The sequence below is a fragment of the Oppia nitens genome, unplaced genomic scaffold, assembly GCF_028296485.1.
Source record: "Oppia nitens isolate AA-2021 unplaced genomic scaffold, nextdenovo-longstitch-racon4-pilon3 scaffold23_pilon_pilon_pilon, whole genome shotgun sequence".
In the NCBI taxonomy this organism is placed as follows: domain Eukaryota; kingdom Metazoa; phylum Arthropoda; class Arachnida; order Sarcoptiformes; family Oppiidae; genus Oppia; species Oppia nitens.
The window spans coordinates 1,282,155-1,306,573 of NW_026533203.1; the positions used below are offsets into that span (position 1 = coordinate 1,282,155).

A 24,419-nucleotide genomic window follows, 5' to 3' on the forward strand; every position below is an offset into this window, starting at 1 on the left:
TTAATAAATGTTTGTAAAAAATTGCTAATAATTCCGTAGCAATGAAGGTTTACTTTAATATTTTTTTAAACTATTGTTTATTTCAAATAATTATTTATATTAATTTGTCATTATGGTAAATATAAAAATTTTAAACTTATTTTAAATTATATAAATTAATTATTAACTTATTATTAAATATTGTTATATTAATAACGAGATTTTGTTATTTAGCATATTTAAGAAATTAATTTTGATATAATTATAATAAAAATAATACTCTTTATAAGTGCCAACAAATTTGCAATAACTGGTCCGACAAACATTGAAAGATGGATATCAAACAAGATATTAGTCAATCTTTATGAATGGGATTTTGACAATACTATGATAATTGTTGATATAAACAGCAAAATAGACACCGGTATTAAAACCAGTCAAAACAAAACATATACGTTAAAGACACCCACACCTGACCTTACGTTTGACTTTACACTTACCGATCAGTGGCCATATGGTGGCTGTACGGCCACTATAACCGGTCTGAATGCTGCCAAAGCTCAAGTGTTTAGTCAGACTATGAATTTAAATATGATTAATAGTAAATATCAAGTGTTGGTTCAAAGTTCAAGTGATGTTTACAGTCCGGGAGAAAATGTAATGTTTCGGGTAATTGTCTTAAATGAAAAGTTCCAAAAAATTGATAATAAAGTTATTAATAAGTTTAGCATTTCGTTAACAGTAAGTAAAACTTAAATTATTGTTATCTATCATTAAATTAAAATATTTAATTAATTATTTAAATAATATTTTAGGACCCATCAGATTTTGATAAACAATATATGACTATGGTAAATTATAAGATTTAATACTGTATATTAAAAAATATTTCTAAAGTATATTTAATTTTTAATATTAATTATTTAGGTTAAAGGAGAAATCAATACAACAGATAATTATTATCAATCTTTTTTCAATTTGTCAAACAGTGTTACAAATGACATTATATTTAACCTGGACACAAATGCACCCGAAGGAACATGGTCAATCAACATTAATATTGATAATACTAATGTTATATATAAATTCTTAGTTTCACAATATCAAACACAATTTGCTAATTATGTTACAAACATAGATAAGATTAACGATTATAGGAATCCCAAAGTTAATTTATCTATTGATGTCAAATATGATTTTATGGAAAATGTACATGGTCAATTGATGGTAAATGTAACCAAAGATATTGATTGTGACAAACAAATACCCATTAAATGTTGGGTCAGTAACTTCAATGATTTTGATACCCAACTGGACTTTAGTACTACACCAATGCTTAATCCTAAATGTGATAATCAGTTTAATGTTTATATACAAACTATAGACAATTTTACCAGACAAGTTTATCATGATAAAAAAATAATTAAATTTACTAATGTACCAATTAACGTAGTATTTCTCAATGCCAATAAACAAATTAAACCTGGCTTAAATTTTAAAGTATTTATAAAGTTTTCATTAGTGGATACAACTAAAAAGTTTATTTATGAACAATTTAAAAGTCAATTAAAAATCATACCATATGTTAACAATAATAATACTTTAACACCGGTTAGTATTGCATCCAATGATGACACAATGATGCTTGAATTTAGGACAGATACTAGTTTTACAAATATAGTGATTAACGTTACTTATTATAACAATATTATTGCAAAACAAACATATATACCGATTAGTAGTTGTGTGAAAACATTTTTGACAACCGAAATGACCAATGCTTTGACCAAATCAAGTATCGGCGATGAAGTACTTTTAACCATCAATTCAAATGAAAATATTGCCATGCTCAAATATTATTTTGTGGTTAACAATAAAATATATAATGCAAGTACTGTTAACTTTACCAAACCAAATACTGTCCAAAATTTTCTAGTAGTTCCCGATAAATATATGGCACCCGTAGCACGATTTGTGGCCATGTTTTACAGTCCGACCAGCGATACATTGGCCACTGATTTTGTTGACTTATACATTACACCAAATGATGTGTCAAATCTAAAGTTAACAACAATATCATCCAATAAAACTGTAAACAATTTTAATCAATTTACTGTTGAATCAGCAGCTAAATCATCGCTAGTATTATTTGCCGGACACAAACTCATCAATGGTTATCAAATTCAAGAGTTTAATGTTATCAATCAAATTAATGAAATATATAACCAAGCTCATTTAGCAATGGCTAAAAATCCCATCACATTATCATCACAAATTACACTATTGTCAAACACAATTGCCAAATGTGTTGAAGTCTATGCATCCAATGAACATGATATTGATCCATATGATCCAGATTATGATAAGATAATCTATAATAATAATGGTATGATAAGTAGTACATTGGTTTGGGATAAAATGCAAATGTATGTTATGTAATATTATTTTAGGTGTCAAAATCATGCATGTTAACTTTAAGCTTTTTTGATACATTATATTTAGTAATAGCAATAAAGTATCTTTGGAGGCAACTATACCATCGTTAAACAATGGCAAATGGGAAATATCAGCTATGTCAATTGATGATGACAATGGTTTTAGTATCAGCAAACAAACACTATTAGTAAGTTTATTAATATTTATTTTTATTATTTTTACTTTTGCTTTTACATGATATTTACTGTTATTTTATAAACTTATTTTCAATAATTGTTATAATATTTATTAAGATATACAGAAATTCATCAGTGTATATGGAAATAAATATTGATTATAACATTAAACAAAATGCACAATCACAATTAGATATTTTAATATACAATAGCCTCGATGATGATATAAATGCTATTTTTAAACTAAACGAAACAACATCAAACCAGTTAAATCCTAAAATCAAATTTGATCAATGTCATTTTAATGTATCATTAATATCTAAGAAAAAAATACTAAAAACTTGTTATATTGTGGGCAATATTGTTGGATATGCAAACTTACAAGCTCAATTAGTTAAACAAAATAATAATACTAATAATATGACAATATTAAATCAAATTGACAAACAAATAATAATTGATCATGATGGATATCAATATTCAACTGTAAATGATATAACTATAGATATGAAAGATCCAAAAATTACATTTAACCAAATAATTAATTTAAACTATTTTGATAATATTGTTGAAAATTCAGTAAACAATTATTTGGTTTCATTGTACGACAATAATGATAAAAATTGGTTTAATCAAATTGATGACTATGTTTACCATGGTGATTATAATTTTTTGCCATTCGATCAAAAAGCCAGTCCTCCATGTAATACTAGATTTTTGACCATGGTCAATCATGTCTATATGCTATCATATATGGCTACTCTAGGTACAAAATCACAACCGGATATTGATAATGTAATAGCAATTATTAAATTATGGATCAATAATAAGTGTATTTTAGCACAATTTGATGGCTCTATAGCATCACTGCAATGTACAGAAGTGACACCCACTGGAGCTAACAGATACAGTTCAACCATTGGGACGATTGAATACTTGAAAATGATTAAACTATTTCGTCAATTCAATAGTGATTATAATAATGAAATCTATTACACGAGTGCTTGGCTTAAAAGACAACAATTATTTACCGGCGAATTCTTGGAAAGAGATCCCAATCAAATTGTTAAAATACCACCAAGCTCATTTCCAGGTGCTTATATCACGGCACATGCATATATTGCACTGGTAGATGATAATGAACAGGTAGTACAAATGGAATTTTATAGGACACTGGAATATCTTGCAACTGTCTATCCTAGACTAACAAATTCATTGGATAAAATATTAGCATGTTATGCATTGCACCTGGGTCAACATATCAACAAAGATGTTTGTTTTGAGGATATATTGCCACTAATTAAGTCAGACAATCAAAGTAGTCTATATGTGGAACCGGATACTGATCCCGAAGCCAGTATCTATATGTTACATTTGTTGGCATATCGTAAACATTATCAATTGGCCATTAAATTTGTCAAATATTTGAAACTAAAAGAAAAATCTGATGGAAGTATCACCGATGGTATTCCGGTAACATTTAAAAAAATTAAATTTAAGTTTATTAACATTTGATATTAATTCATATTTTTATATTAAAGAATATTCATGCTAGAAATATATTGATTAAATTAATGAGAGAAGCAAATAATTTTAAAAATATTGACCATAAAGTTACAGTAAATATTAATAATGCAATTAATTATACTGTTAATCAAGCAAATGGAGTACCGTTTGTCCATAAATTGAATGCCGATATCAAACAAATCAATATTACGTCAAACGGTTTTGGAAAATTGCATTTATATTTAATACAAAATTATAATAATCATAATGAGTTAAATAACACACAACAAACAAATTTAATAATGTGTAACAGGTATGCATTATACTCTAAAATATAATATAAGTGTATGTACTGTACATTATTTTTATATAAATATTTTGAAAATATTTTATATTATTATTTATTTCAATAGCGACGACAAAACGATAAAATATAATATAAGTGTCAATGAATTTATTTTACCAAAAGGAGTAGTTTTGTTAAAAAATCAATTGCATAACATTTATATGCAAAATGACAAACAAATAATAGTGATGGAGAAACAAGTATTAAATATATTTTTTATTTACGTTTATTTAATGAATTAACATAAAAATCTTTTAATAGGATTTAAAGCAAATGTGTTATTCGTTTGATATGCAAATAACCTCTGATTATAAACAGCCAAAAGCTACTGCTATTGATATTTATCCAAAAATAGATATAACTAAATATGCTTTACATTCAATTTAATACAATATTCATTATTGTTAATTATTGTTTATGTTTATGGTAATAAAAAATTATTAATATTATGTTGAACCAATAAGTTATTCTACTAATTAGTTATATTTTTTGTTTAAATAATTTTATAATACAAATAAATTATATTATAAATTCTGAATTAGTTTAGTATAAATATAATATTATAAAACTATAGACTACAGTATAATATATATATATACAGTATATATAAAGATAAGATATACAAACTTTATATATACAAAAATTTTAATATTAGTATTTTAGTAATATTTATTAATCTTTATTTTATTATTAATATATATATATATTTATATATTTATTAATATATGTAACATTATGAAATTACTATATCTTTTAAATAAATAAAAGTTAATAAAATATTGTTTATAAAAATAAATAGTAGAAATATACTATATAAATAATATATTGTTTTATACTTTTAAAAATAAAAAATAGTCAAAATTATGTATTTAATTTAAAAATTAATTTTAGTTATGAAAACTCCTTTACTCTAAAATAAAATTTACATTCGTTTTATATGATAATAAATTATATGCACTTTTGAATTAATAATATGAAAAATAAATGATGTGTACAAACATTTAGTTGATTTATGATTTTAAATTTGTGAACATATACATGTATGTATATTATGTATATATATATATATATATATATATATATATATATATATATATATATATATATATATATATATATATATATATATTATTTTAAACTAATTTGTACATTAAAAAACCTTTAAATATACTTATTATTTATATAAATTTATCATAAAAAATGAATGACAGTTATTAAACAAAATTAAGATATATTAAAATAATTATCTGAATTCACAATCTTTAATCTTTAATAAATTTACAAAATCTTTACTAAGTTTCAAAAATAATTTTTAAAAATATATATTTTTACTAATTCAAACAATTTATTTAATTTATAATAACTAATTCTATGTATAATTTAGTTAACAAATGAATTTTATTTTAATTAATTTAAAATAAATTTATTTTATTTGCTTCATGAATGTAAATTTTATTTAATATTAAATAAAACATTTATTTACATAACCTATATAAGATTATTTTAAATTTATTAATAAATTAAGAGTTATATTTAAATTATTTTATATAAATTATGCAATACTTAGGTAAATACAATATAAATTTATTGTCAAAATAGTTTAAACTAATTTTAACAGGAATTAAACAAAAATAATTTTTGTTACGACTATGGTTTCTAAGGAGATAGACATAGACATAGATTTAAAAAACACTGTATTTTTTAATTGTTAAGTTTATGGGTTTGTTAACAATAATAGTTACGTTATCTCTAAAACTACTCTATATATGAGATTTGAAATAAAACAAAATTATTTATTTAATCTTTGAATACTTTTACTTTCATAATTTCTACGAGTTTTAAAAAAATGATCTTGTTAATCGCTCAATAATTTTATTTTATATTTATTTTTTATTTTTTAAATTAATTAATTTTATTTTTCTAATTAATTTAACTAAAATCATTTCCTAGAAAACTATAATTATAAATAAAATAATTTTATTTTAAATCAACTCCAGAGATAAATTATTTAAAAATATTAATTTAAACTATTTTAATTTTTAATATTATTATTAAATTTTTTATTATACTTAAATTCAAAATTGAAAAATTTAATTATTACTATGAATTCAATAATGTATCGTATATTTAATATAAACTTAGTATTTGTTCAAAACTTTAACGTAAATATTTTCTTATAAATTTATGTTTTACAAAATTTAATTTAACATTTTACTACATTTATTCATATATTTTGCATTAAATATATAAATAGATAGCATTATAAAATTCCAATTAAATGAAAAATATTTTTTGTTCAATTTTTAGAAATGATAGATCTTTTATTGTAGAATATTTTTATATGAAATATTATAATGTTTTAAATATAATTTACATTTATCTAACATTAAATTTTTATTATTTATTTAGTCAAACATAAACATTTTTTTTATAACAATATTTTAACAGTTTTAATTAATATTATTATTATTTGTATATATAAGTATATTTAAAATTTTAATTAATTTATATAATTAATTAATAATATTTAATAATTCATTCAATATACAAATGTTATGCTTATAGTATTATAAATTTTGAATAAATAAAAATATCTTAATAAAAATCATATAAGTATAATCCTAAAAAATAATTTTCATATAAATAATAATTTATTTTGATCAATATATAATTTTTCGTAAATATAATATAATATATATAAATGAAATATATATGTTATTTCTCATAAAATTGTTAACTACAGTATCACAATCATAACATGAATGACTGTTATTTTCGTTGAGAGAAACAATAAAATTATATATATTGTTAGCGATGGTTTGTGTCAACAATTCATTTTATATTTCTGTTTATATAGTTTTTCATATGAGTTATATAACAGTATAGGAATCTACGGTATGTACGGATAAATAAGTATATACTGTATATATGTATCAATATTTACTGTATTTACTTAATATAAATGACTAGACAGAGAACTCATTGTTGACGGATAGCATACTATTGTTCAATCTATCATTATTTTCACACATAATTGACTCGTAATCACAATTACAGTACTTTTTGTATGCACCGTTAGTTTTTTTGGCCTTGGAGTTGTTGCCATCATTATCTTAGACTCCGGTATTCATTGAATTAATTTGCGTATTAATTGCAAGCATTTGATGGACAGTTAGTCCAATATTTGAGTTGTTTGTTGGTATGCGAGGAATGCGTACTAATGTACTCTTTTTGTGATGATTTTCAAGACTCTCCGGTTGGTGACTGCTATCAAAATGATTCAATTGGGGACTAATGTGGCTATGGGTTAGCCATTGGCTGTGCTCCACATCGGTAGTTGTGGTCACAACAATAGTGTTACCATTGTTTGTTCGGTGCGGACCTATCTGTCGACAGCACTGACACCAACAACAGCACCCAGACCGGTGCCGAAACTCAGCGTTAAATCGCTCCTAAAATTTAATAAAACTTATTGTTAACATTTATATTATTAAAATCAATTTAATTAAATTCAATCAATATTAGCTTTTGTTATATTATTACTAAACCAATAAATTTAGTTTACTATCAAATTAAATATAAATAATCATTTTGTAGAGATATTTGTAATTTATCGTAGTATTTGGTCCGCCTATTACTGAATAAAAATATCCATTAACTGTATTATTAAAATTTTAATACCAGTATAAATGTTAATGATTTTCGAGAGAACTACGATTACTTTTAACAATTTATTGTCATTAATATTAAATGTTTGTAATTTAGTTGGTTGTGATGTAATTGTTTTTATTATTTGACTATTGTTGTAGTTGTTATGACTATTTTATATTAGTATACTGGATATATATATGTTATATAAAATATGATATATAACTTTGTATAATTTATATGATATTTTCTAATACTATATAAAATATTTGTAATGTTTCTAAAATAACTAATGTATTGTGTTTTTGATATTAATGAGTTACAGTCGGCTATGAAATTAATTTATACAGTAAATACTACAGTATATGTCTGTATCTAAACTCTAGGTTCTACAGTATATATGTATATAAATATCATTACTATTTTGCTAATGTAATAATAACTAATGAATTATTGTTTCAATTCTTTCATTAAGATTTCTCTCTTAAAAACAATGTCTACTATATATTTTAATTTTACAAAGTGTTAAATCAAATAATTATATTTATTTAATATATACAGTATAAACAAAATGTAACAAATAGTATAATGTTTTCACACTTAGTAATAATAATAATAAATTATATTCATATTGTTTTTGTAACTTTCGTGTTCACTGAATATTTATTTTCTTATTTTTAATTTTAATTGTGTCAAAATATATATTTTAAAAAATATTGTTTATGTATATGTGTGATTAATTATAGGGATAATTAATTATTTTTGTACATAAATTATTAGTATAGTATATATATAAATATAGTAAATAACAATGACATACACTATAGATGGCATAAATAAATGGATTATAGCATGAATTGGACATTGCCAAAAAGTGACAAAAAAACCATATTATGTTAATATAACGATATCTATAAAAATACAGATAAATTATTTTTTTTAATCAATAGATAATTTAAATGTTAAGTATGTTATACAATCGTAGAAATATACAAAAAAGTGTTATTTAATACAAACTTATTAATTTCGATATATATTTCCTGTAATATGTTATACAATTGATAGGGTAACCAACAAATGCCAAACAGTGCCACAACAATAAACAACATCTTTATTACCTACAAAATAATAAATAATATTAATTATGTTTTATGTTATATATTTAATATATAGTATAAAATTTTATCTTAATAAATAATTATTAGTGTATCATAAACATTAGGTCATTATTTTTGGTCATCAAAAATATCTATTTGTTGGTTATAAATAATTTTATTTAGATAAGTTATTATATTAGCAGTTATAGAAATTATGTCTTAATTAGCTATAAATATAATAAATAAATAAGTTTTGTAGTTAAACATTATAAATTACAAATTTTATAAAGTAAAATATATCAGATTTATTATATATATTATAGAAAAATACTTATAACAATATATTAATTATAATTATAACAATAAACAATATATTAATTTAAAATATATTAATTTATTTCACTGAATATAATTAGTACAGTTTAAATTATTTAAGCTATAGATTATACAATACAATACTATTGACTTTAATTATTATTATTATTATAGTTGTGTTACATTTGTTATTATATATGTTGGTTATATACATATGTATTATAGTATTATATATAAGTTAAAAACTACATGAAAAAAATCAAATCCAGAGTCGATCGATAACAATGAAAGTCAATTGAATGGCAAAAACAAATATTTCTTTGATTTTGAAATCTCTCTCTCTCTCTCTCTCTCTCTCACTCACTCACTCACTCACTCACTCACTCACTCACTCACTCACTCACTCACTCACTCACTCACTCACTCACTCACTCACTCACTCACTCACTCACTCACTCACTCACTCACTCACTCACTCACTCACTCACTCACTCACTCACTCACTCACTCACTCACTCACTCACTCACTCACTCACTCACAAACTCATTTTATTTCTGTCAGTGATATTAGTATTTGAGTCTAAAACTATAATCACAAATAAAACCAAATATTGTAGAGTAATTTGTGTGATTTGTCGTAGCAATTGATAACCACTTTTTTGGTATATAAATATATATTTTTGTTTTTTTCTGTACATAAAACAAATCTCTTGAGTATTGAAATACAACATTGAGTTTATTTGAAAGATTTAAAGTAAAGTCTAGTGTTTTTCTATGGATTACTTGCGATTAAAAGCAATAGAGAAATATACGATTGGTTTTAAATGTCAACAAATAAAACACAAATGCCTTTTAATTCTCAACAAATTATCCGTCAAATGCTTTGAGAAAATGTCACCAATTTTTACATTAATTACTAAACATCTTGTTTTACACAATATTTCTCATTGTATTTACTAAATACTATTTACTGTTTATCTCAATTGTCTATAAAAATAGACTATATATACTGTATTAAAGATTGTATAGTATTAACACAGTATAAGTCGCATTGTTATTCAACTTAACTCTAGTTTTCAAATTAAATGAATAAATATGAAATATTTTTATAATTACAAAATAGTAATAATAGTAATCGTATTATTATATTAATAGTTATATTGAGATTCTATTAATATAATTTTAATATTTTATGTATTTATTTAAATACAAAATATTAGCATTGATTATATTATTATACATTTTTAAAGCTTTTGACAAAAAAAGTTTTGCAATAAAATTTAAAAAATAATCCTTAAATTATTAAATATTTAATTTTAGTAAAAAATACATGAATGTAAAAATATATTAATAACTTATTGCAAAACTTTTTTTTAAAATAAAAAATTTAAAAATAAAAACTATAGTAAAACTTGTAGCACTTATACTGATTGAGAATATATAGATAGATAGATGGATAGACACACACATAAAAAAGTGATAAATTTAGTCGAAATTATTTTTATTGATGAAAAAAATGTGTTGGCGTTACCATGTAATGCAAAAGTTCAATAAAATAGATTTTTGTTATTTTTATTTATTTTTTATATATAAAGTATGTACTGTATATATGTGATCTGCAAATGCGACAAATAAATTATAAAAACATGAATAACAACAAAACATTGTGTTCACACTTATTTGAAAAACAATATATTTTTATGTCCACATTAATTAACGACTTGCAAAATAAATTGCTATATATTTACATATTAGCAATAATATAATATTTTAATATTAGAAAATAAATTCTCATTTTTATTAAATTAACAAAATTTAATCATAAATTTCTATTGAAAATTATTATAATAAATGATTTTGCTATTGAATGATGGATAACATATTTTAGTTAAAGGACTTTAATTAAATACGAGATACAAAAAACAAGATAATGAAATGTTTATATATTGTTAAGTATTTAAGTTATTATAAAATTTAATATTATATTATTAGATAAATAAACCTAAAACATCAAACATTAAAAGACCTGTATTTAAACTAACATTTTAATTAAAAATATGGGTATAAGTTGTAAACAGTTGCAAATATGACTGACCCTTCAAATAACACAATCCAATGTCTCGACACAATTTGATGATAGCGAGTATAACTCATGAACTCAAATATTATTTACATTTTATATTACTATTGTTGTTGTTGTTGTTGTTGTTGTTGTTGTTGCTAATGCTGTTATTGTTGTAAAAATAAAAATTTGTATAAATGACAAATTGATTTTTGTATAGAATTTTAATAAAATTTGTTTTGCTGTAACTATCAATACATACAACAAAACTAAATTACATAAAACATAGACAATGTTTTGTTGTTTTATTTTTTCATTACATTCTATACTAAACTAACAAATGAATCGATATATCAGACCATTAAAGCAATTGTGTTGTCGACACTTTACGACCACATCTTTTGGGTTTATATTGTTAATTATTTTTGATTATAATTCACAGTTAATAATGAATATTATAAATCTTGAGTTAAATAATTAAGATATATAATTTATTTTACTTATTATTATTTTTAGATTATTAAATCAATAGTATTGATACTTAAAGTTGTTTTTATAGTTTTCTGTTAAGATTTTTTTAGTTATTTTATTTTGTTAACTAACAAATCAGACTATTAGGTCATATAGAGATCACCAAATAGAAAGTTTCTAAAAAAATTTTCAGGAATTAATTTCTAAGAAATTTAACTTTATTGTTATACTATGGGATCCCCATATCTATAGCTATTGTAATACTATAAATGTATTGATAAGAAATAATACAATACATATAATATTATACTATATAATGTAGTACACTATTATACAAATGGATACCTATATAAATAATTATAATTATTCAATAATAATCAGTTTAGTAAAATTTTATTCATCATTTTATTATATCATAGTTTAATATAATTAAATAAATTATTTTTTTACTTTAATTAATATTTAAAATACTAATACTAATATTTAATTATTACTTAAAAATAATGTTAAATATAACATAAATAGACATTTCTCTATTATTTCTTTTTTTGCCAACACTAGGGTCATGTATTTCATTTTAATTTAATAAAAAATTTAAATAAGACATGAATTAATTTAATAAACAGTGTAATCCAATAATTAATTGCAATTATTCTTAAATATCTGATTAGTAAGTTATACAAAGTGCGGGTAAATGAGTTAGAAATCGATTCAATGGTTTTTATTTTTGTCTCAAATGAATTAGTATTAAGAAAATAATGCCTAAAAATAAATGAATCAATTCTTTAGACGTTTGTATCCGTAATACACAAAAAATGCTAACATATAGAGAATATTCTGTATATATATAAACTGTTTATATAAGTATTTGTCTCAAACAATGAATTTATCTCAAGAATTATCAACAAATATAAAATTATCACTGAATTCTTGGTCCATCACGACTACAATATATTGTATTATATTTAATATATGATATATCAGTAATATTGTATTGAATTTGGGTTAATATTATTAATGCAAGCGCTTTGGTGTACAATAATATGCCATCAAATGAATGGCAATCATTGTGTCCGCTCACTGTCTCGACATAGATATGCCGTATATATAATGTGTAATGAAAATAAGCAAATATTATTAAATATATTTAGTATTATATGGTATTAATAAAGCAAAATATCAAATGACATCACTTCACTTATTAAACGAACTTATGATAAAAAATTTAATAAAAATTCATTTTAATATCAATGAAAATTTATAATACAATTTAATTATATAATGTATCGTTATATTGTATTTTAACATATTATATATTAAAAGTTTAAAAAATATTTGGTTGTAAACTGATCAAATTATATATATAGATGCGTTATATACTTATAAATTTAGTTATATAAATTGATGTAAAAATTGAATACTTAACGCACTTTTGGAGTATATTTATAGAAATGTCTTTTGTGTGACAAAATTTATAGTGAATGTCAAAGATTTAAATTTATATGAAAATCTTTTAAGAATATATATAAATTAAATTATGTGTAAACTTATGTCAGTCTGTATGTGTGTGTGTGTGTGTGTGTGTGTGTGTGTGTGTGTGTRTGTRTGTATGTATGTGTGTGTATGTATGTGTGTGTATTTATTAATATATCAATATAAATTTATACAGTATATTATACATGTTATATATGTGTGTTTATGAATGTTTATACATTCAATTAGACATCAATTTCATGTGCAGCAACTTTAAGGCCAATTATTTAGATTTTTATTATTCTGGTATATAAAAACTTTTATCTGCTATTATATAATTCAATATAAATAATCAAAGGTGTCAGTAAATTATAACCTAATTTTAAATATATACGATTTTAAAAATAAGAAAACAATTTTTTATTTACTATTCTATTAAATTCAATTATTAAATTATAAAGTAAATATGATATTACACTACACACAAAAATCTTATATACAATTATCGTTTAATACGTGGTTTAAAATAAAGTTTATTTTGCAAAATTGTAAAACTATTTTTATGATTAAATACATTATGCGTTATTTGTTTTAAATTGCTTTAATTTTATTAAATATTTAGAAAAATCATTATAACAATTCTATTATACAGTATTTTAGTTATTATAGTACATATAATAGTATTATGTATATATAGGGTTAGGTCAAATTTCATCCCTCTTTTTAATTTCCAAAAGTTACCTATTTTTCGTGCTCTCTTGGAATTCCCAACTAATCTATTTCCTTGTGCTACACCATCTATTCAACTCTAAACAACAAATTTTATTATAAGATGTTGTATTAAACTGTATTTTAAGTTTTATTGTTAAATAGTAATACTAAATTTATTTTTGCAAATTATGCAAATAATTAAGTTTTCGTATTATTTATTTTAAAAATATAAATATATTATCCTTTCTAACGAGCTATGGAGGAAAAATAAAATATCTTCCCTATTTTCCGGGAAGATTTTATTAGGAAATTCCCTCCCTTGGAAAGCTTCCCAAACTCTAGACATATATATTATAAATATAAATTTTATATTATACCATAATAAAACTTTGTTAGTTGTTAATACACTATATGTGTAAACAACAAATTAATAAAATCAATGTTTTGGACACATATGTCCTCATTTTAAGCACCACTTGATCTACTCTATCACATATTTACCTTATAATAAAATGTTGGACTCAATACCATTATAACTGTCAACTAAATAATCAAATTTATTGAATGATTTCTTTTAGTTTTAATGAAATTTAAGACCATTTCAAGGAAATTGTGGTTTTAAAAGTTATATTATTATCGATAAAAATTGATTAAAATTAAATTGACTAAAATCACATTTTATTAGTAATTTTGTTTATAATACAGTAATACAGTATATTTTGTATAATGAATAGTATTGTACCGTACAGTATATATAGTATAATATTGTAGTAATGCATAGTAGCTTAATATTACACACATAATTGATTTAAATGCATGTCAAATACACGACAACATGTTATTTTGATATAACTATACCTTATTAAGAAAAGTTACATTAATCCTCAATATAAAAAGTTAAATTCATTTATAAAATTTGTTCAACATTATTTTATATATAATTATCATATACTGTATATACGTTTATATTTATTGTATATTGGTTAATGTCTAGTTAATTATAAAAATACTAATAATTAATCTATTTATTTATAGAATATATTATTCAAATTAATTAGAAAATAAATACATTGTGTTATTTACTAATGTTTATAGTAATGCTTATCTATTATACAGTAGTTTTTGTATTTTATTTGAATGCCGACAAAATATATTGAATTTAAAATATATGTACAATAAATGTACAACAAATAATGTTTATTTTATACTTAATAATTATTAATTTAGCATAAAGATTTAATAGTATATTATTAAGTTTTAAAAATATATATTCTAAGTCATCACATTTGAATAGATTATCAACAATATAAGATATACTACAATAAGTAGTTTAAATTTTTTAAAAAATATAAAAGTAGTAAAAAAGTAATATTGTAGATACTATGTATTAGACATTATTTTTAAAAATTGTAAATAATAGTTACAAATAAAATTGATAGATTACGTAAATCAATTTAAATTGATAGATAAATTCAAAATTCGAAATTTAAAATTTAAAATTTATTTTTTTATTTTCTCAATTCTAATGTTATTCAAATAAAATATATAATCTTTTTTATAGTAAATCATATAATAAGATAATGTTATAATAATCTTTATGCACTTTATATAAATCGTACAGTATATAATAATATTAAACTTTTATTGTGCTAAAAATAGGTTTATTTGAAGAAAAATGCAAAAAAAAAATAGATAAAGCTCAAACTAACACTTACCACATACATACTATACATACGTACACACAAAATTTTAATTATTAATCGGTTATTATAATCATTTAAGTTATAATTATCCATATTAATATTTTGTTTTTATTATGTAATCTAAAATATATAAATATTAAAAGACAATTAACTGTGCTAAAAAACATTAATTAATTTTATAATAGATATTAAATTTATTTATGCATGACTATAAACAATATATATAGATAATGATATCTTTAATACTTTATACATTAGTACACTAAATGTAAATACAATATAAATATTAATAAATAAATATATTAAAAATTATGAAATAAATTGGAAAATATAGTAATTAAATATTTATAAAGACTTGAATATGTATATCACAGTCAAGTGCTTTCTAAAAAATAATTAGAAATTATAATATTGATTATTTTTAACGATTTTTAATTATTTTATTTTTTATAGTTATACTAACCCCTAGATTATAAAAATTATATTAAATTATTTTTTTTATTTTTAATGCTCGAAAAAACTAATTTAAATTTTTGTAATACAAATAATATAAATTTAAAAACTAATAAATTTATAATTATAATTACTTTCATTGTACATTATTTACATTTTGACAAAAATAATATTGATTTTTAATGTAAATTAAATTTAAACTATTGTTTGTATAATATGTAAATTTTAAGAAATATTAAAAATATTTATTTCAATTCTCGTTGTTTATTATACTGTATATTTACATTCATAGTATGAGGTCTTTAAAATATATTAGAATTTTTATATTATTTTTATATAATTTTAAAACAACATTATGGTTGTGTCAGAAAACTTTTTTTTTATATACATCAATCATAAATAAAATTTGTCCACTAATACTATTAAATATATATATATATATATATTTCAAAGTATTATTGTCTTTTAATATATATTATAGCAAACATAGCTGAAGATTGTTTTAAAAATTATTTAATAATATGAAAATTTTGTTATTTTTTATGTTTTTCTATTGTTTTATATGTATGAGTGTTATGAAATAGCCATCAATGGACCGTAACTTATGTTATTAATAAATGCCATTTCATGTTATGGTCTAATATATATAGAATTTGGTCATACATTACATTAGAAAGAGAGAGAGAAAGAGAGAAAGAAAGAAGGAAAGAAAGAGAGAGAGAGAGAGAGAGAGAGAGAGAGAGAGAGAAAGGAGAGACTTATAAAAGTAAAACTAAATAAATGATAGCATTTTTTTGTTAAGACTTTTATATTTATATCATATTTTGATTACAATTCTCTCAAGAATTCATGAAATTAGTGTAATTTATAGCCAATAATTCATTAAAATAAATGACAACTTATTAATATTACAGACATATGAAACACATACAAACACACATAACTCGTGTGATTTGTAATAAGTATTGTATTATATTGTCAGTTATGATATGTAAGTCTTTCTTTTCATTATTTTAATATATATATGAGATATCAATAAAAAAAAATATATATATAATATATTATTAACAACAATAATTAAATAATAAATCTATTTAATATAATCTATATAAAGAACTATACTTATATTTTGTCATTTTTATTATAATTATATTTAATTTTCCCCTAAATTTAAATTATTTTTATAAAAAAATATAATTTCTACTTAATTTTTATTCTCTTTATATGTAAATATGTTCAGCTATTCTACTTTATTTTTATTTTATAAAATTTTAAGTATATTTTATATATTTGTGTAACAATTATAAAAATTATCTAATAATAATAAAAAGTATATATTTTAATACTTTATTATAAAAATAAATCTTAAATATAAAGAAATGATTTTATTAACTGTTATTTTAAAAAGATATTTAAGTTATATGTTTTAGTATCATTAAGTAATAAATTTGCTTCAAATTATATTGATTATAAAATACTAAACATATTATATCATTTGTATATTATAAATACTAACAAATTATATATATTTGAGAATCTTATGCACTAAATAATTGAGAATTATTGTATTATATCCTAAAAAGTTACGATATCTTAAAGTTAAATTATATACATTTGATATATAAAAATTATATAACATATATTATAATATAAAAATCTTAGATGTAGATTATTTGAAAATCCAAATAAAATAATATATATAAAATGACTTATGATTACAAATAAATGTAAAGTAAAATATATGTTGCATTTACTTGTATTATATACTAGTAATTCTCAAAAAATATATATTATTTTGTTATAAAAATATAAATCATTTTTGTACTGTAAAAATGTCTGTTGTGTTCTCAAAATATTAGACTTATTGCTAACTTATTTTCTTTTTGTTTCAAAAGCTTTTATTTTAACAGTAATTTTCTATCGATCTCTAAACCGTTATTATTGCAATAATAATAATAATAATAACTATAATAAACTAGAATATACAGTATAATAAAAAATCTAAATTTTAGGATTTGTTTCTCATTGTTTGATACACAACTCATAAACCTAATGTTGATGTGAAACGTTATGTATCATATCATATAATATAATATTTTATCAATACTTTATATGTTTGTCATACCGTATAAATACGGTAGTTTGAGCATACATTGTATAGCACATGATAATTTGATTAGTAACTGTATATACTTAACATATACTGTACATATAAAAATCTTTTACAAAAAAAAAATTTTATAGTTGTAAAGTATGAAAACATATAATAGACATAATATTTTTTATAATTTTAAGTTTATATAAGTAAAGGAAGATTTTTTTTTGTAAAACAATATAATAAAACTTATATAATATTATAAAAATAATTGATGATATTATGTCAAAATAGTTAGAACACCTCAAGAGAATTATCGCATATTTATACTATAAATTATATACAGTACTTGACATACCATTTAAAATAGCTATGATATTAGGTATTGGAAGTTACTTTTATATTGTTGTTTGTAAAATAAATCGATAATCAAAAAATACAGTTTCAAAATTGATTTTTACAACTTTTTTCACAACTCATTGATTATAACATTATATCATATACTGTACATTAAGACGTAAACTCTATAATACAGATAATTTTGCAAAATGTTTTGATATTTGGTTACGATTTGTGCCATAAAAGCGTTTTTAAATTTTTAAAAAGTTAAACTAAAAAAATACAATTTTCATATTTTAGAATATAACTTATTAAATACATAATAATATTATAAAATATAAATATTACATATTTAGACTCATATGCCGACTAATATTACAAAATATATAATTTAAAAAATAATATTTACATAAATTCTTTATATTATATTATAGTGTGATATAAATTTATATTAAATAGAAATTAAATAAAATTTAATATATTTACTCGTTTTTTGTTGCGATTAACGTGCGTTGCGTCGACCCTAGAGTTGGCCGGCGCCTCGTCGTCCAGATAAAGATGGACACACATACGGAGGTAGGCATACGATATGATGACCAGTGGTATTAAGTATTGAAGTGCCACAAGAGTGTGGTTGTAATAGCGAAACACTTGTGCACTGAGACCAGTGTTGTGACAAAACGGAAGGGTATAGTCTTGTGTTGTCTCATCCCATGTGAGCTCAACATTGAATGCTATGAGTGTCGGGATTGAAGCAAATATTGAGAACAACCAAATGGTTATTATAATAAATTTGGTCTTTAGTTTTGTGGTGCGCGCCTGCAATGGATGGAGCACTGCCCGATACCTGTCCAATGCTATGGCGGTCAACGTAAACACCGACACATTGACAGACACTACCTGTACGGTTGGACAGAATGAGCACATAAAGTATGGTAAATCCCATCGCTGTAGAAGTGCCGCCTGAAACTGGAACGGTATGGCAAAGGCACCGATCAGTATATCGGCAAACGCGAGGTTTGCAATAAAATAGTTGGTCACCGACCGCATCCGTACCGACCGAAGAACTATCCATATGATCATTGAGTTGCCGATAACGGCGCACAAAGAGACACAACAGTAACAAATTGATAAAAATATTGCCAATTCTGTAGGAACTTGATATAAGTCAAACTCTTCGACCTCATTGAAAGTTTGGTTGTCTTTAAGATAATACTCGTCACCGCTATTATTGTCACCACTAATCAGTGTATCATTTATTTCGGTGTTTGTTATGGTAGTGGTTGTAATCACTTGAAGACTGGTTGCAGTAGTTCTCATAACATCCATAGTAGTTGAGATAATTGTCAATTAAATATATAAATTAAATTATAAACTAAATTGAATAAAACTTTATATGTGGTTAACGACAAAACAACTCTCAATTGTATAATACATTTAATTATATTTTTTTATTAATAAAAACCTCAACATTAATGGTCAAACAGAAAATGTTGTGTTCAGATCATTACATTAATTGGTGACACAATTTTCAATAGTTGTTGTATAAGTTGTTGTAAAACTTTTTACAAAAGCTATTTGTCGTTTATATATTGATATTTGAGGCCAACATTTGATAGCACTTAAAGAAAAGTCAGTCTCTCCACACTCTCATCAATGACTGACTTACTATATATTCCCTGCAAAAGGCATACATAATGTAAAGTCATATACAGTTTACATATACGGTTGCACTGATATATTTGCCATACTATTAATGATAGCGTTTTCCAGCGCTTAGTAGAGTATGACTCGTGAGGAGAGTCAGTCGTGCCATCGATTTTACTGATGGGAACATCCTTTCAAATGTTAAGCCAGTCTTTTAATGCACAGCGCTCTGTGCCATAACATACTATGGTATTGAAGGAACAGTATGTTCAGCATTGATGTGAGCCAAATGTGACGGAGACTGAATCAAAAACAAATAGGAAACACACAGTCTTAATGCCAGTCCTTCTAGACATAAAACTTAAGGAAAAGTTTAATGCAATAATAGGTGGTATATATCTCGTGTCTATTTCTCTCTCTCTCTCTCTCTCTCTCTCTCTCTCTCTCTCTCTCTCTCTCTCTCTCTCTCTCTCTCTCTCTCTCTCTCTCTCTCTCTCTCTCTCTCTCTCTCTCTCTCTCTCTCTCTCTCTCTCTCTCTCTCTCTCTCTCTCTCTCTCTCTATTTGAATGTTCATTGAGATGCACTCAAATACTCCGGACCTAAGCTCCCTAAAGCAGTGTATTTAACATTGCATTTGTTTCACTAATATTTATATGTATATTAAAACGTATGCTTTTTATTTTGCTAAAACAAATGAATTCAACATTTAAATATAAGTATTAAATTTGATGTTAATAGTTGTATGAATTAAGAGTAAAGCAAATAATATATACTATATATTTATATATGATATTATATAAATACTTATATAAAATAAAATACATTTTAAGTCAAAATAGGCTTAAATGTATCATTAGTAGTGCAATATATTTTTGGTGATCTAAATGTTAATTTCCTAACACACATACAATAAATGACAGTAAAACACACACACATCTAATAATTTCATACACCAATGAATTATAGAAATATATTTGAATAAAAAAATCATTATTATATGTATATCATAATTAATAGTATATTCTTTAAATAGACTTTAATATACAAAATCTAATATATATTTTGTTTAAATAATATATATATATATATATAAATTCTTACTTACATTTTGTATAATATTATACTGTAATTATAGATACGAAGCAAAAAATAAAATATTAGAAATATTTTAAAGTATACATAAAAAATGTATGCCTAAAAAAATTTAATACTGTAATGTAATAATCTATATAATTTTAAATTAATTGTACACCACTTATACCTGTTTTTCTTATTTTGTGAACAACTATAAAATATTTAAACTACAATATTTCCTCTAAAAATACAAATATAAAAAATTTAATTTTTGATAAAATTGTGATTTTTAATTATACAACTTAACTAAAACTAATAATTAATTTCGATAATTATTATATTTTAATTATTTTTTCAGTATTTAACTACTTTTATTTAATTTATTTCCTATACATAAGCTACATGTTTTATTTATATTAAAACTTACTTAGCATTAATTTTATTGTTTAATATTAAATTATATAATACTGAAAAAAAATTTGCCGAAATATTGATAAAGGACTCCTAACTTTTTGACTTTAAACCAGTGTTGGGTAAGACACAAAAATTCATGATCGCATGGGAGTAAGATGACTTACCCCCTTTAGCAACCCTGGTAAAGATATATTTTTGTTAATATTTTATTCAAACTATTTAAAAAAAAAGTCTTTTTAAATAAACAAAAATATTGAATGATTTTATAGATATCAAAAATACCTTAATCAATCTGTTATAATATATTTTATAATTGAAAAATACAAATTAATATCAAACTTATATAAATATTAAAGCTAATGTTAAGTTATCAATTTAAATAATATTTAATTATTTTTATAAGCAATTTATTTATTATTTATAACATAATTTACCGTAGGTTAATTTAAGTAATATTGTCATAATTAATATTTACTAATATTTTTATATTAACACATATTCTAAATTTTTATCAACATTTCAAATGACAACATTCATACAAATAAGTGTATTATATTTAGTGTTTGGCAAAAAAGAAAAATTTATAAAATAATAGAAAAATTTCTAGAAAGTTTCTAAAAAAATTCAATCTATCTGATTCTCATGTTAATTTTGTTATCTCGATATTTGATATCTTATAACTACATTAAATATTATTATTAGTATTTTAATTATTAATTAAACTATATTAATCTATATATATATATATAATAAAATGATGAATAAAATTTTTACAAGACTAATTATTATTAAATAATTATAATTATTTATACATATGTATCATTTGTATAATTTGTATAGTACTGTAATATACTGTATACAGTGTATAGTAGATATTAATTTACATTTATAGTATTATGTCTTATTAATATACACTAGTATTACAATAGCTATAGATATGGGGATTCCATATAACAGAAAAGTTAAATTTCAATAGAAATTTATTTATGAGAAATTTTTTAGAAACTTCCTATTTGCTCATCTCTAATTATATTTAATACTTATCGCTAAAATTAAAAGATAAGCTGTTTACATTTATTTCTAAATTAATATATATATATATATATATCTTGTTTGGTATCTATCACTAGAAATAAAAATATAAATTCAAAAAAGTTATTATGTGTCTATTAATTTCAATATCAAAGCTGTAATTACTGCAATTATTTTTGTAATTAATAAAAACATTAATGTTATTATTATAGTATGAGATTTTTTAATTATTTTCTTTATTCAAAATTATTTATAAATTAAATTGCTTAATTAAACAACTGTCAAAAACAACAAATTATAATATTGATATTTTGTGTTATATAATAATTAGTTCAAAAACGAATAAAATGTTTTTATAGTAGCTTTTATACTGTATTAAATTTTAATATTTTAATTACTTGTAGATAAATAAAATTTTTGGAATAATTGAAATATTAAATTATTTTGTTATAAAAATATTTACTATTTTAAATATTTAAGATATTTAAGAAAATAAATTTTATTTGTATGTTATATAATATATTGCTAACATATTACAGTATTCATTAATAATTATATTAATTAATGTAATTTTAATATAAAATTCACATTCTTGACTATATAGTTTTAAAAAAATAATTAAATAATTAATTGTAATGTGTTATTGACATTATAGTCAATAGTTTTGATATTTGATTTTAATTAGTGAGACATATGAATAAATTTTTAAGACTAAATAACAAATATACGGGTAATAAATATAATAAATATATTATATTTGTAAATAAATAGTTACAAACAAAAATAACATATTAAAAGAAATTATATATATTTTTAAAATAATCATCAACATATATTTTATTTTAATATAAAGTACATTCTACAATATACACTGAATTTTTTTATCATTATATTAGTTAATATATATATATACAGTATATACATAAAGTATCAATAAATAAAACGAATTGTTATTATTTATAACATACTGTAAGTATATGACCACATAATCACGTTATTTGATACTAAGTTATAGTACTGTATGGCTATAAATATTAAAACACAAAATTAGTTTAACAAAAATTTTGTAAAGTTCACAAAAATGTCAATATATTGGTATTATATATAAATCAATAATGAGTTTACTGTCGTAAACATTGTTTAATCAGATTATAACCAATGAAACCATTATAATGACTACATTATTCAATATTAGAGCTAAAAATCAAAAACATTAGTCAATATAATCAAAATAAAAAAAATCAATTCAATTAATGTGTATAATTTTATTATAATTTATTATAATGTAACTAAAGAGTACTAAATTATATTGTTAATATTAAAATTAAATAACTTAAATATATCTCAAAGATATTGTTAAATAAATATAAAACATTTACTATTATTTGCTAATAAATAAATAAATACTGTAGTTATCATTAAATAATAATGAATGTGTTATA

General features: G+C 21.3%; 2 protein-coding genes across 2 annotated transcripts; one reads left to right on the forward strand and one right to left on the reverse strand.

Annotated features, from left to right (window-relative positions):
* The first annotated feature begins 8 nt into the window (after positions 1-8).
* Positions 9-6,756, forward strand: LOC128953813 (thioester-containing protein 1 allele S3-like). The gene is made up of 11 exons (XM_054299334.1): positions 9-115; positions 270-720; positions 795-830; positions 907-2,405; positions 2,482-2,602; positions 2,709-2,946; positions 3,097-4,064; positions 4,133-4,410; positions 4,511-4,643; positions 4,705-4,773; positions 6,751-6,756. The coding sequence occupies exons 1-11, from the start codon at positions 42-44 to the stop codon at positions 6,754-6,756; spliced, it is 3,873 nt and encodes a 1,290-aa protein (XP_054155309.1). The 5' UTR covers positions 9-41.
* Positions 6,757-7,556: 800 nt separating this feature from the next.
* On the reverse strand, positions 7,557-20,139 carry LOC128953814 (substance-K receptor-like). Its single transcript, XM_054299335.1, has 4 exons — positions 19,297-20,139; positions 9,109-9,209; positions 8,912-9,002; positions 7,557-7,895 (listed from the first exon to the last, which is right to left on the reverse strand). Exons 1-4 carry the CDS (start codon positions 20,137-20,139, stop codon positions 7,557-7,559), a joined length of 1,374 nt encoding a protein of 457 aa, XP_054155310.1.
* Positions 20,140-24,419: the final 4,280 nt, after the last annotated feature.

Coding starts and splice junctions, on each gene's coding strand:
- LOC128953813 (XM_054299334.1), top strand. CDS start 42: ATGAAGGTTTACTTTAATATTTTTTTAAACTATTGTTTATTTCAAATA. Junction 2,406..2,481: donor GTTTGGGATAAAATGCAAAT/GTATGTTATGTA, acceptor CATTATATTTAG/TAATAGCAATAAAGTATCTT. Junction 2,947..3,096: donor AAAAACTTGTTATATTGTGG/GCAATATTGTTG, acceptor ATATAACTATAG/ATATGAAAGATCCAAAAATT.
- LOC128953814 (XM_054299335.1), bottom strand. CDS start 20,139: ATGGATGTTATGAGAACTACTGCAACCAGTCTTCAAGTGATTACAACC. Junction 9,210..19,296: donor TTAATCGCAACAAAAAACGA/GTAAATATATTA, acceptor ATTATTTTGTAG/GTAATAAAGATGTTGTTTAT. Junction 9,003..9,108: donor ATATATATCGAAATTAATAA/GTTTGTATTAAA, acceptor GTATTTTTATAG/ATATCGTTATATTAACATAA.